Source organism: Corvus brachyrhynchos, unplaced genomic scaffold, assembly GCF_000691975.1.
Source record: "Corvus brachyrhynchos isolate BGI_N302 unplaced genomic scaffold, ASM69197v1 scaffold23, whole genome shotgun sequence".
Taxonomy (NCBI): domain Eukaryota; kingdom Metazoa; phylum Chordata; class Aves; order Passeriformes; family Corvidae; genus Corvus; species Corvus brachyrhynchos.
The window spans coordinates 9,833,172-9,847,644 of NW_008238983.1; the positions used below are offsets into that span (position 1 = coordinate 9,833,172).

General features: G+C 39.2%; 1 protein-coding gene across 1 annotated transcript in view; it reads left to right on the forward strand.

Moving 5' to 3' along the window:
- Nucleotides 1–14,473, forward strand: part of CTNND2 (catenin delta 2) — a 656,025-nt gene that overhangs the window by 503,981 nt on the left and 137,571 nt on the right. The window contains exon 11 of the mRNA XM_017738706.1: nt 9,442–9,655. Coding sequence (XP_017594195.1) covers nt 9,442–9,655 — 214 coding nt within the window. The remainder of the gene's footprint in view (nt 1–9,441; nt 9,656–14,473) is intronic.

Consider the following 14,473-nt stretch of genomic DNA (forward strand, 5'->3'; position numbering starts at 1 on the left):
CTTCTTTAGCATTGTGCATTTTTTGAAAAACAAAGACCCTGAATCAATATCAAGTAGTTACAATACCTACTGAGGGCCTTGGCATGTGTGTATTTTATCGTATTTATGTGTGTCCTCAGTGTTAGTTTATAATGTAGGTCAGTGCCAATCTGTTAATTTTAGGAGATACTGCTTTTAACAGTGGGATTGAAAATTGCTTTTCTGATGCCTTTGCAGTCAGAAAAGCACTTAAGGTCAGCTCTGTGCTTGCAGCTAGAAGTGTTACTTGGAAGATCCCACTTGTCCTTCATGATTAGAGTAGGATACTTGTGTTGTCCTTCAAATGTAATGTTTTTTGAAAGTATTAGGGTAAAGTGCTTTACAGTTATAGATAACTCATGTCTAGCCAGGGATTTTGTTTGTAAAATCTAAAATCACACTAAAACTTTGATTTATAATAGGTATAGCCTTCCTACCAAGCATGGAAAACAAAATGTGTCACAGAGCAGAATACATTAAGGCTTACTGACTAAGAAAGCAGTACATTTATTCATACCTTCTCAGGGCAATTTTAGAACATGATTTTGAGTCTCTTCCTGTTCAGAAAAAAGTTTTGACCCTCTGTCAACCCCACACATAGATCCGAAGATCTAAAGAGGTCACTTAAGAGACACAGGGAAAAACAAATCTGTATTCAGTAACAGAAATAAGCTCCCATAAAAAAAGCTACTGAGTATTGACCCCATGCTTTGCATCCTCACGTCACACAACCTTTCCACCAAACACCCACCTGGTTTCTACAGACACAGAAAAAAAAATCCCAATCCTTCTCCACACAGCGCAGTTCAGCACAGAGGGAACAATTCTTATTTAACTTTAAGCAGAACATTGTATATATGCTGGTAGTTAAATTTATTTACATTATGACTGTTCACAGCTTTATGTTACCTTTGTATATGATCTGAAAAGTCCTAATGAGAAAGCCATTCTTAAATGGGACCTACATCCAAACCCTGATTTAGATTCCTTAAACAAATTAGACTGTGAAGTTAATGCAGCAATTTGCATAACATTCTGCTCTGTTTTCAGCTAAAATTGCTCAGCACTTTTTTAAACTTGTAGCAAATTACTTTGCTAATGAGGCTAAATTACCCTATAATGTTACAGGTAAATTTGTCTATAATAAATCTCCTGTGCGTTTGCAATGTACGGATTTTGAATTGTCTATCTGCTGTTCAATAGGCACATCAGAAGAAATCACGGAGAGGACTTAAAGTTTGAACCAGTATATTTGTCTTAAGTGACCTGCTGCACTGAATATTATTCCCATATACTATTCTGATGGTTCATTTTCTCCCCTTCACATCCATTTTAAGTTCTAGAAATCAGCCCTCTGAAACTAGCTAGCAGTGGGGCTGCCCATCTTCCAAACCCTTCTCCAGAAAGTAGTGTAGTTCTTTCCCTCTTACATGAAAGTCATTTTAGTAATGTAAACAAGGCAAAGATAAATAACTGAGAGAATTTGTAATTGCAGAAAAAACATCAAGAAATATAATAATTTCATGGATACTGTGTATAACCGGTCAGTGCAGTCAAGTTGCTGTGCGGCCGTCTTGGACTTTGCTGTAGTGCCCTGGTCTGAGTGGGCACACCAGTGTGCTCACACAGTGAGTCTGAGAAGAACAGGGTGGCTGTAGTCAAAGAGTGTCTCACAAACACTACACTGCCTGCCACCATTAAAAATTCTTGGGAATTTGGTTGGGCTCACTTGTAGCTTCTCTTTCCAGCACTGGTGGAACAAAGTTGCTTGAAATCCATTCACATGTGAAATAGTTAGCACTTGCCTTGCTGGTTAGAAAACCAGTATCTAAGAACATTAAATTGTTACTAATTATTTCCAGAAGCGGACTTAAATGGAATTGTCCTTTTAATTTGGTGTTTATTGGATACATAACATCACCTGTGCTAGCAGTCAGTTGTTTTTTAGTTCTGTTCCATATGTAACACAGTGGCATTAAAAATAATCCCATGTGTTTAAATACGTTGTATTTTCATAGATTAAAACATGCTTTCTTAATAACAGAAATGTCAGAGTACGTAGCAGATGATGCAGTGTGTTATGTCAGTTAAACTGGCAATTAATATCTATGATGTGCAGAAAAGATTGATTGTTATTAGATTTCCTTCACCTCCTTTGGATGAAGAGTTATTCAATAGTGATTATTAAGAAAAATGTGGAAAATAAGCATCTAACCATGCATTAATCTTTGAATTAGGAATGTGGATCTGTTAATAGTGCAACACAATGTCTTACTGGGAAGAGGAGATTGTGTTATTTTAGTAGCACACTGTATCACTCAGTCTAACAATTTTTTTAAGCTATTCTTACTTCTCTTCTGTTTTCATTATATTTTACTTTGTAAGGCAGAGTAGTCGGAATTAAATGCAGAAAAGGATGTTTCAGTTATACCTACTGGCAAAATTTGAACAATATCTCAGATACCCACTTGCTGAGTATAAATAGAAGAGGAAGGGTGTTTTGGTTTCTGTCACAGAAGTATTTTTAGGATGTTTTGGAATACTTCATTATCTAACAGTCTTTAGCTAAACTGTTTAAAAGATGAAGCTTCACTTTTCTTTCTTTTTGTATGTCTAGCTCTAATTTTTGTAGCCTTCCAAGGGATGGAAGAGGCAGTTTCCATTTTGCAGTGATTGAAAGAAAGGGTATTGCTTCTTTTCTTTGTTGCAGGGAGGAACAGAATAATTTTTACTCCACAGATTTCACAGAATATATTTCAAAATAGGGTTCAAAACCTTAGTGGTAGTCAAAACAGATAACATCTATTTGCTGTGACTTTGCTTCCACTGTTGCAAAGCCATAAGCAATAGCCAGATTCCAGGGCTAGATTTCTCATAGCTTGATATGAAGAGAAGTCACTCAACTGTAATTTGTTCACTCTGGTCTCACCAGTATCTATCCCTGAGATCCACAGTGTCTCTGATAGCTCTTTCCCACATCTCCTGTTCTCATCAGGTGTTCTAGCTAAAGGTTCACTACTGCTAGGCCAGTCCAGAATGTAGACCATCCTCATCCAGGAAAATTGTTAGCAATTAGGATTAATAAGCAGATGAAACAGGTTGCAGTGATCGAGTGAGGGGTGTGGCCAGACAGGCATATTGAAGCACAACTTACTTACAGATGACCAATCCCTTTCATCATGCCCTTCTCTATTTCTTCATGTTGTTCCTCCCCCATGCATTCGGAACGTCTCCCTTTTCCTATCTTTGCCCTTCTGCTAAACATCCTGTGAGTCTGGCACACTGCTGCAATCCCATCAGCATGCTCTTTACTGTAGGGCCTGTGATGACCTTTTCATTCATTCCTCCCTGTGTGCCCACTTTCCCAGTTAACAGAACTCAGGCTGAACCTCTCCAAGCCTTGGTGTGGTTCCTTCAGCAGCCCATCGAGCAGTGACCTCGCAGACCTGGTCTTTGGTACTGTCTCTTGCTCTGCAGGGTTTGTGTACCTTAGTGGTTTATTACTTTTCCTGTCTCATCTCTGTTTATGCACTGGACATCCATTGAGCAGATGTCCTCACAAAACAGGTGTCCTTACAAGTATCTACATACCCTTCATGTCCTATGTTTCACTTCCTTCCACACATCCAATCAATCTGTTGTATTGAATTAGGAAAGCAAGCTATCAAGAATTCATACGCCAAAATCTTATACTAATCAAGTATGAGTGTGTATATATATATGTGGATACAAAAATGCTGCTAGCAAGGATTTTCTTGCTATTTTCTAAGCCCTTGAGAGACTTTTCTCTCTCACAGAAGAGGTAGCAGAGTATGTAAACAACCAAACACCTGCAACCTTGAAAAGTCTTGTTTATGGTATAGTAGAAAAATATTTTGACAATGGATGTTTTAGGATTTTAGCCAATCACCCCCAAGGGGTGGCTGATCCTTGTCCAATTACACTATGAAGAAAAAAGTCTATAAAAGAGTTTGTAAAATAATTAAATAAATCAATCTTGCTGCACAATTCCTGCCTGCTGGATCTTCTCTCCTCCTCCCTACGGCTGCGGGACACGGTGATATACCCTAGGGCCTAGGCCTGCAGTAATATATATATAGTTTCAGACATATTATGGGTGTCTTATTGACTTGTTTTACCAGCACATATGCTCCGGGCTGGTCATGTGTAAGTCCTGGTAGACTAAGTATGTGTCAGTCCACTGTTGGGGTAAACCCCATTGAGTCAAAGATAAGCCTTGAAATGGATAAATTAATTTCTTATAGGCTCTTGGCATGAGGTATACCAGCTGTCCTTATTAGGAACATAATTGACATCTTCACTGCCTCCAGCAGTGGCCTGAACCCCTTCTTGAGTCAAAGTTTTATTTTTATAGTGTGGATACAAATACATATTCTCAGATGTAATGCAAAAAAACCTTCATACTATGCCAGAGGAGAAGACTCTGTCATCAAGCTGACATGAGTGTACTTTTATCAATCTGTGTACTAGAGAGTCTGGCACCTTTTCCTGTCCTCTCTGCCTGTGTTGTGGCATCATGGGGCTGATCAAGTGCTTCTGACCAGCAAGGAGACAGTGACATTAATGGCAAAGAACCAACTTTAAAGGAAAATTTGAAAATGTTCTGATAAAAGAAAACATGTGATTCCTCAGGTGAAAGCATCTCTGTGCATTCTTCTGTGGAAATTATTTTTTTCCAAGAATTATGTAATCTCTGTTCTTTCAGTTTTTGATTGGCATAGATTCCTATTCACAGCTCTGTATTTAACAGCTCTCTAACAGTGTCTTCCAAAGACATACACAAAATACTTCCAGTGAGAAAAAGGAAGGAAAATAACTTTCAGAAATTAATGGTATCCATGGATTAATAGAGTCATGAGAAACAATGCAACACAGATTCACCCAGCATTGTTAATATTGTTAATCCCTCTACTCTGATCCTCTTTTTTTTTATTTTTGAGAAAAGGTGGTGTAAAAAGGGGCATTTGAGACATGGGCAGATACAGCTGGGCTTACTCAGTTGTGCTGCAGAGCTGAAGGTCATTCTTTTGAGTTCAGAAGTGGCTACTTTGGGGCTGGTCTTTGTAAGAATAGTTTGTCCCCTTTATCTCCTGACAAGTTTGTACTCCACTGTTTGTTTTTAGTAGGCAGACTCTGGCATATTCTATTTTCTTTTCCTCCTAGATGTAACAAGGCAGCAGCCACTGATATGTCAATAAATATTATATTAAGAAATGTTCTCTTCATCTTAAGTTAGGAAAGAGACAGAAGTATCTATCAAAAGTCCTTTGGGGGATTGGGATTTAATGCCCCATTGGTGCAAACTGCTGCTTATCCATCCATCCTGGCATTCTTGGATAAGACATTTGGCAGTAGCGCTGCTGAATTCATTGGAGCCGTGACTAACTTAGCTGAGATCTGCCCCAGGAGACTGGGTCAGAATTGTCCACCAGGCTGTGGCTCTTAGCTCCCTAAAGGACTTGAACAAATAATTTCATTTCCTTTGCCTCTATTTCCATACATTTAAATAGCTCATGATAACATCCATCACAGTCTCACAACTTGTCAGGCATAGTTAAACCTGCTGGAGAGTAGAGTTTTGAACATCTATATAGATACGTGATAGAAATGCAGAGATGGGGTGAGACTTTTGGTGAATAAAGGGCTGTTGTAAAAAAAAAAAGCAAAACCAGCAAAGCAAGAGAGTAGTCCAGCTAAAAAACAGCATCAGAAATGGAGATCACAGTCGTGAAAAATCAGCTCCATCTCTCCCCGCATGGCAGAGTTACTCTGCCAAATATCTGAGCTTGGAAATTCTAAGAAAGTTAGCAAAATAAATCTTGTCTTTCCCAGGTAAGAATAGGTTCCTTCTTCGTAAAATTTAAGAAGTTTTGTCAAGTTATGTAAAGTGTTATGTAACATCTGTTTAATTTCTGTTGTATTACTCTTTTTTTTCCTGACAAAAATTCAGTTTAGATTAATAATTAATGCTGTTGCTTTTAAGAAACTATCTTTGAATCACTTCAGTCTGCTCCTGGCTTCAGGTTCCTGGGAGAGGAGGAGCTGCATGAGCTGAATACTAGTGTGCTGTCAGCTATCATGACTGGAAAGGAAAGGTGCAGCTCAGGAATACTGGCTCAGTGTAGCAGAACCACACATTTCCCTTTAGAAATGAGCAGAAAATAGCAAAACCCATCACCTGAGAGCATCCACAGGATAAACTGCTGAGGAGCATGAGATGCCACTTGGTTGTGTGCAACGGGAAGAGTGAGAGAAACAGCAGAGGCACAGAGTCCTTCGGAATGGAGACAGAGCCCTTGGAGTCTCTAGCGGAATTGTAGCACACAGAACTATTTTTGCTACAAAGTAATACTTTTTCTCATTCTTACCTTTTTTTTTTAGCAGCAAAGCAATTAAAACATTCATTCAACATATTGTGCTTTAAAAATATAATTCACAAAGATCAGCAGGCATGTTTTCATTCTTTCGTTCCTGATATTACTCATCACACCAGGCAACTCATATATTTTTTAACTGTATTTTTTCTTCCATCAGATCTTGTTTCTTTTCAGGGGTTGAAGTGTGAAGCTCAGTGGTTGATTCACCTTTTGTAGAATTGATGCATAAATTTTTGTTCCTAGTCTGTTTAGTAAATGTCATCTGTTTTGTCATGTAGGTGGCTCTTCATGTAGCATGCTTGGTTCTGAAAATCTGGTTAGTAGGGGAAGCAAATGTATTTTTACATGAAGGTTAAATGGTAATGGATTGTAAAACCAAGCAAACAAAACAAGCAAGCTTCACCCCCCCACCTCTCCCAGATAAACTTGGTAAATTTTTTCTGGCCCAGAAATGAGCTAATTTAATTGCAAGTCATCCTGTTCACATGGAAAAGATTTGACCAGTGGGATATTTTGCAGCACCTTTTCTCTTTGACCTGTTTTTCTCATTTCTAAACTGAAAGGTGTCATGGTTTCTCTGAGCAGCAAAAGCATAAACTCTCAAAAGGTTGGTGAACTTTTCTGCCTGAAGTTGATATATTTTACCAACGTCCATTCATATCTCTGCATGCATCATGTAGTGCCAGCTGCTGTAGTCTTTGAGGTGACCTGCATATTGCTCAGAAAGTTGCACATGATGTACTGATATAATGCCTATTTAAGGGAAAATATCCCAGTTTATCTTTAAACACTATCACTTTGACATTTAGACCAAAGCTGTGTGGTAACTGTATAGACATTAAAACATCTTAATTTAACGCTACAACATTATGGTGTATATGCTTTTTTCACTACACAGCTGTTCTATTTTTTGGTTTTGCTGTTATTAAAAAAATAAGAATATGCCAGATAAACTTGAAGAAGAGAGAGAGAAATTCTGGTTTAGCAGTGAGTAATTTCATATAACTCAATTTTGGAACCTCAAAGCCTGAATCACTTTTCAGTCTTTATTTGAAGTGAATCATAGATTCATAGAATCATTTAGGTTGGAAACAATCAAGATCATCCAGTGCAACCATTAACTCAGCACTGCAAAGTCCACCACTAAGTGCCACATCTGCACATCTTTTAAATTCCTTTAGGGATGGTGACTCCACCAGTTCCCTGGGCAACCTGTTCCAGTGCTTGATAACCTTTTCGGTGAAGAAATTTTTCATAATATCCAACCTGAATCTCCCCTGACATAACATGAGGCCATTTCCTCTTTTCCTGTCACTTGTTACTTGGCAGAAGAGACCAACCCCCTCCTGGCTACAACCTCCTATCAGGTGTTTGTAGAGAGCAATAAGGCACCCCCCCAGCCTCCTTTTCTCCAGCCTAAATAATCCCAGTTCCCTCAGCTGCTCCTTATGGGACTTGTGCTCCAGACCCTTCCCCAGCTCCATTGCCCTTCTCTGGACTCACTCCAGCTCTTCAATGTCCATCTTGCAGTGAGGAGCCCAGAACTGAACACAGGTTTTGAAGTGTGCCCTCACCAGTGCCAAGTGCAGAGGGACAACCACTGCCCTCGTCCTACTGGCCACACTATTGCTGATACAGGCCAGGATGCCCTTGGCCTTCTTGGCCACCTGGGCACACGCTGGCTCATGTTCAGCCAGCTGTGGACAGTTCCTTTTCCAATAGCCATCTTTCCAGCCACTCTTCCCCAAGCCTGTAGCATTGCAAGGGCTTGTTGTGACTGTAACACAGGACCCAGCGCTTCTCCTCGTTTAAGCTTAGATCCATGAAATGCCATCAGTTGTACATAAAGATTTTGAAGTTAGTAGGTGCAGGTTGAATTCCTAATAGATTTCATTGTACTTTAATGTTTCTGTTTCACTGCTTTAACTGTTTATGTCTTCCAAGACTTCCCACTGCAGAGCCCCAAGAGTACATGCCCATGCAAAAACTGCTTCACAAGTATTTCAAATTTTTTGTTGTCTTAAATGTAAAATGGCCAGCTGAAGTACCTGACTTGTTTTGGGCCTTAGCCAACTACACATATGGGGAAACTTCTTGACTTTTTCAGAGATGTCTGTATAACTTGCTTGAAGATAAAGCATTGTACCCCTCGAATGTTAGTTATGAATCTGTGGTTTCTTAAAGTTAGATCCAAGACTGATTACTCTTTGAGGAACAAATAGTGCCACAGAACAATAAAGATGTATTTGTTTGAAATGGATTTCATAACAAATTGTACGTGGTATTCCTGACCTTCTTGATCATTTGTCTCAAATATTTTTGTGGTTTTTTTAGAATGATATTTTACATAAGATATCACATTAGAAATTTATTTTGTAGGCCACCTTGGGTACATATAAGACTTCTGTTCCTGCATCACTTAAGGATCTCCCTCAATCTTGTTAGAACAATTTTTCCACGATTTATTTATCATCCTTGTCTTTATGTTTCTGGTGACTTCCTCCTTTTCCTTTCTTCTTTGCTCATCCCAATTTAGTTGATATATCCTTACTTATCCCTACTGAGCCTATAGTAGCTGTTCCCATTCCCAGTCATTAAATGTAAAGGCAGGATTCCTAAAAACTTTATGACATAAAGTGCTTTTTTTGTTTGCTGTAGCCTTGTGGTTTTTTCTCTAGCTTGTGATGTGTTACACTCTGAAGGAGATGATGTTTCTCCAGTACAGGAGAAATTCTTGCCAAGGCAAACCTTGATGTACCATGAGAAACCTTGATGAGGCAACGCTCTTGAGTAACTTTGGCTGCTTTTACAGCGGTTCTGGTTTGTCATAGTACAGCAGTGTTGCCACTGAAAAAAATAATACAAGGAATCAAAGCAGTGTAATGTAGCAGCTTTGTGGTGCTTCCAGCACACTTTTGCTGGCCTACAGCCTGCATAAAACACAGCTTAATTCCCTTGGACAGCATTTATTAATACTGGTGTGTTCATTTCCTAACTGTATGATTATCACTTTGGCCTGTTTCAGATAAGAAGACAAGGTGGAATACAATTACTAGTGGACCTATTGGACCATCGGATGACAGAAGTCCACCGTAGTGCCTGTGGAGCTTTGAGAAACTTGGTATATGGGAAGGCAAATGACGACAACAAAATTGCTCTGAAAAACTGTGGTGGTATCCCAGCATTAGTACGGTTACTCCGCAAGACTACAGATTTGGAAATCAGAGAACTGGTCACAGGTTTGAATCTTTCAGTATTTTTTCTTCAGACTCTCTGTCAGTCTTGCAAGCACAGTTCTCTGCCATATGCCACTTGCTCCATCAGTAACTGTTTCATTACCATCTTATTTGCCATAACAAAAAGCTTTCAAGCCCCTCGGATTTATGTAATGTGTGAATGGCTTTCAGTATCACGCAGTTTACAGATGCAGGTATGGTTTATGCCTATGATTGCTGTTTCATTTTGTTCTTGGTTAGCTGTAAGTGCTCTTGCGGGAGATGTGCTCCACACATGTTGTGGTGGGAATCCTCTGCTCTCCCTCCTGTCTGGTTTAGGGCTGGCCAGGCAGAAGTCATATTTTACTGAATTTACTTAGAAACTGTTGCCCATTGCTTTTATATCCTATGTGGTGATGTAGTGACAGGGAGGATTTGTTACGGGGTTTTCTACCTTTCTCAGGGTTCTGATAGGAAAATGGAAAACTGTTGGAGAGGTGGACATCACCTTCTGAAGCGTTTTGTCCAAAATTTGATAGTATGCTATGTGATGTGTTTTACACAGAGCATGCAGGTAGTGGTAGTTTATTTCTTTTCTTGATATAGTAGGATCTGGTCTTTTTAGGATTGTGTGGACTTTTTCCCTTCTGAAATTCAAGAGAGAGGGGAAGGGGGGTGGTGTTCAGGAATACAGGAATGCTGTCAAACTGGACTGATCTGAGATGTTTCCAGGTGTTTTTCACCTTGCCCTTAAGCTATCCTATTTAATATGTAAAACAGAAGTGAGGTAGAGGGGCTTTTTTTTTTCATTTTGTGATTTCATTCTGTTTGATTGCTAGTATCAATTGCTGATTAATTTAATGCTACAAATAAAAAGTATTTTCATTGTCCTGTTTTCAATGCTGGTATTTTCATTATGATTTTCCTATTAAATTATATAAGAAAATTTCTCATTTCTGTCACAGAATCATCGGAGTACATGTCATCATCTCTATTTCTGCAGAAATTACTTACCCTTGTACATCAGGCCTCATTTAGGATACAATTTATAAGATTATCATCCTTTGGTTGGGTCCAGGTTCCTTCCTTGAGAAGACGTCTGAATAAACTGCATGATGTTTATTAAATATAGATCTTTTTATATTTAATTTTGTTTCTTAGTTACAACACCTATCACCTCCTACTTGTTAGTCAGGATTAATGGGGCAGAGATACAGGTTACATGAGCTCGGATCATGCCTCCTGTAGAGTGACAGAATTACTGACAGATCTAATAAAGTGTAACCACTGCTTCACATTCAACATACTTGTTTGTCTCTTGGTTACATTGTCAGTATCCTGGCTCCAGGGAACATTCTGCATATTTATTCTGAGTAGTAAGTGGCAAACTGCTAATAAACTTCAGCAGTCACCGTGGCGCTTCCCATGCCATCTGTAGATGGAACATGTAATGTTGTTAGGTCATTTAAAGAAAATATACTGGGCTATAGTTTACTTTGGTTCTATTGCACAGTATGCTGTTAAATTTTCCCAAATTCCTGCAGAAAGAAAGGATGTTTGTTTTCTAGTGTGCCCTCAAAGTGCTATTACCAAGAGGAGTATGTAGCATCAGTGGTAGGCAGTAACCTGCCTTTGTACAGGTAGATGCAGCTCCCAGGGACGGTGAACATCAGGAGTGCTGGACATGTATGAAAGGGGAGATGGTGACACTGAGGAATGGAATAAAAGCCAGTGGTATTTCAAGATTTTATTCCTGAGCCTGTTTTTGTATTGGGGTTTTTTCTTTGTTTTTAATAGCCAGTACATCCCAGAAGGCCAGTGCTTGCCCTGGCTGTGTTTTGTACCTTTCAGAACGCAGATCACTGGCCCTTGCTTTCAAAATGCAATCGTGTTTATGGTAGTGTTCTGCAAAGCTTCCTTCCAAAGCAAAGCTCATAGATGGAGCTCTCATCTTGCATCTCTTAGGAAACAGGCTAAAGTTGTGCATCTGAATCAGTTCTGCTTTGCTTTGTTTTGGTAAAGTCTTGTAGTGTGACAGCTACCCCAGCTGAATTCCTTCTTTCTGTCATTCCTGGGGAAGGAAAGGTAGCTCCTGAAGCAGCACCCTCAGTAATGAAAAGTTTTGACTTGTGGCAGACACAGGGAAAAATAAAAAGTGCTCTCCATCAGCCTTCCTGAGCTGAGGTGGCAGGAAGATAATTATTCCAGTAGGGGCTCCACAGCCTGGAGGAGATGCAGAGAAAATAATAGCAAATGTCTGTTTTGGGAGTAAGCATAATACCTTGAGCCCTTCCATCTCATGTTCATTGTGCATCCTGTCTATATAAAAGCTGCTCTTGTTTGTTACTTTCAGAGAGGGCACAAAGTTCCTGCCTTAGGAATTCATACAGGCTCTGACATCGCTGCCCCTAAGTAGTAGTACGCATTTATCCTCAGAGCACTTTTCTTAGGTGGGGAAGTATCACTATCTCTGTTGTACAGATGGGGAGCTGAACCTATCAAGTGTAAATGACCTGTCCAGAAATCTGGCAAGATGAAGGTGTGAATCACTCTGAGTAGGCACGCAGCTGCAAGGGAAGAAATATGGCCTGGAGAGGTTGTTAAGCAGCTCAATTTGTCTGGCAGAAGTGAAGCATTCATTGCCTGCCCCAAGTACCGTGAAGAACTTGCCTAGCAGAGCGAAAGTTCTGATATTAGTTCCTTCCTCAAACATGCACATTTTCGTCCTTCTTGTTGCTCTTCTCTAAGTAGATTATGACTTCAATTTCTGGCAATCTCAAGACTGGTTTTGGAAGGGTATTTAAACCTGCAGACCAGCTTTCTAGCCCAGTAGCTCCTTGATTGTCAGGATTGCCTTCAGCACCATTTGTGGCTCGTCCTCTTTTCCAGAGATTTCTAAAAAAACTCTTTCCTTTATCTCGTCCTTGTCCTCAGCAGCAGAGGTCTTGGGCTAATACTGGAAAACCTTACCATGCTCAAATTTTTGGATTGCACGAACTTAACCTTATAGCAAAGTGTTAGAGCTTCATGGCTCTCTCATGTCAAGGAAATGGTTTCAGTGCAGGCTCCCATGAAGAAGATCTGGGGGAAGTGTGCTGCCTGACTGTTACGAAATTAAATGGTGCTAATGCCCAGGAAATACTTCCTAAAATATGGAAAGATTATTCTTACAGAAACACTTCCACAGTTATCAGGTTTTTACTAGAAGAACATGGATAAAATTAGGTATACCCATGAATATATACATTTGTGCAAAAGTGAAATACTCTGATAGAAATAGAGATGCTGGCATGGCCTTCAGCCTCTGGTAATTTCCAGAGACTCAAGGAGAACCTGAATCACAATACCTTGTTTCATGTAAGTCTGAAAAGAAATAGGTGGAAGCTGAATGCACCACACTTAATTTAGTCATTTTTTTACCCTAGCACTGTGCTGCCAGTTTCCACAGTAGCACCTGTTAATGGGAAAAAATAAAAGCCTTCTATTTTAAAATCATTAAATGTTAACACTTTTCTAATAAATATAAATAGAGAAGAACACAGTACAAAATTAGCATAGATCCTGCAGATGGTAGAAAGAAATGTTTTCACTTGGTAATAATGGCAATGAGTAACTGATTTCTGATTCTCTTGCCTTTACCGAGTTAATTATGAACCCTTCCACAAAATTCGATTTTATAATTTTTTCTACTTGTTTTACTGTCAGGGGAAAAAATATTACATGGAAAAATCTGATGTTTTAGCCAGGATAACAGAGGAATCCTATGGATACCTTGTGCAGCAGGTGAGGTCAAGCAGCTGTTGCTAGATCCTTTCCAACCCAGGCCGTTCCATGATTCTGTGATTCAACCTACGCTTGCTCCTTCTTCCATCAGCTCGATTGAATAGCTGGGTACCCGTCTCAGATAAAATGGTTTAAACTGCTTTTCTCATTTTTGACAAACAAGATCCATCACAACTAGAAACAGTTTCTGCCTATGAACAATGAGGTAGCTGAATGAGAAAAAGCTCCTTTTAAAGAAGGCCCTTGTATTACTGCATCACCTGTTTACAAACTGTAAACACCATTTCTGATTAAAAGGTAAAAGTGGATAATCCACTTTTAGTAAAGTACATGATGATAGAGAGCTGCAGCTATAAATAATGTCAGGAGAAGCTGTTTTTTCTTGTGCTAGCAGCCAGCCTCCTGCTTATTTTGGTTGACAATAAAGTGTCAGAGATGTAACTATTGTCTACTGAAAATATATAAATTACAAAAATTAGCAAATAAAAAAAAATTAAAAGCAGAAACTATCTAACACTATACATGTATACTATATATATATATAGATAGGTAGATATTGACTCTGTGTATTTCATTCACATTTTTATTCACTGAATCAAAAGGCATATATGCCATTCCTGCAAAATACTACAAGATGTTTCTTTCAAAGAAGCACTATTTCTCCAAGTTTCTTCAGCCCACAGTCAAGCTGGACAGGAAAAAAATTTCATTTACTTCCCAGACTTTGGATTCCAGTATTCATTAGTGTTGTCTTTAATTTCAACTGTGGCCAGTTTGTGTTTTGGCTTGGTTGGTCCTCTGTTGTCACCCCATGTTATGCAACAGTATTACACAGTCCTGTTTCAATTTTAGTAGATGCCATATGTTTTTAACGAGGGGTTTATAACCTTATTGATAATCTCTCAGTGTCACTGAAGGCAATTACATGTTGTCCACCTTAGATCTATCTGGTTTGAGTTAACCACTGCCAGTGAAACCTCCTTTTGATTGCATGCTGCTTCTTAGCATGTGCATAAATTATTGGCAGATTGGTCAAGACACTCCAGAAGGCCCCTTTGA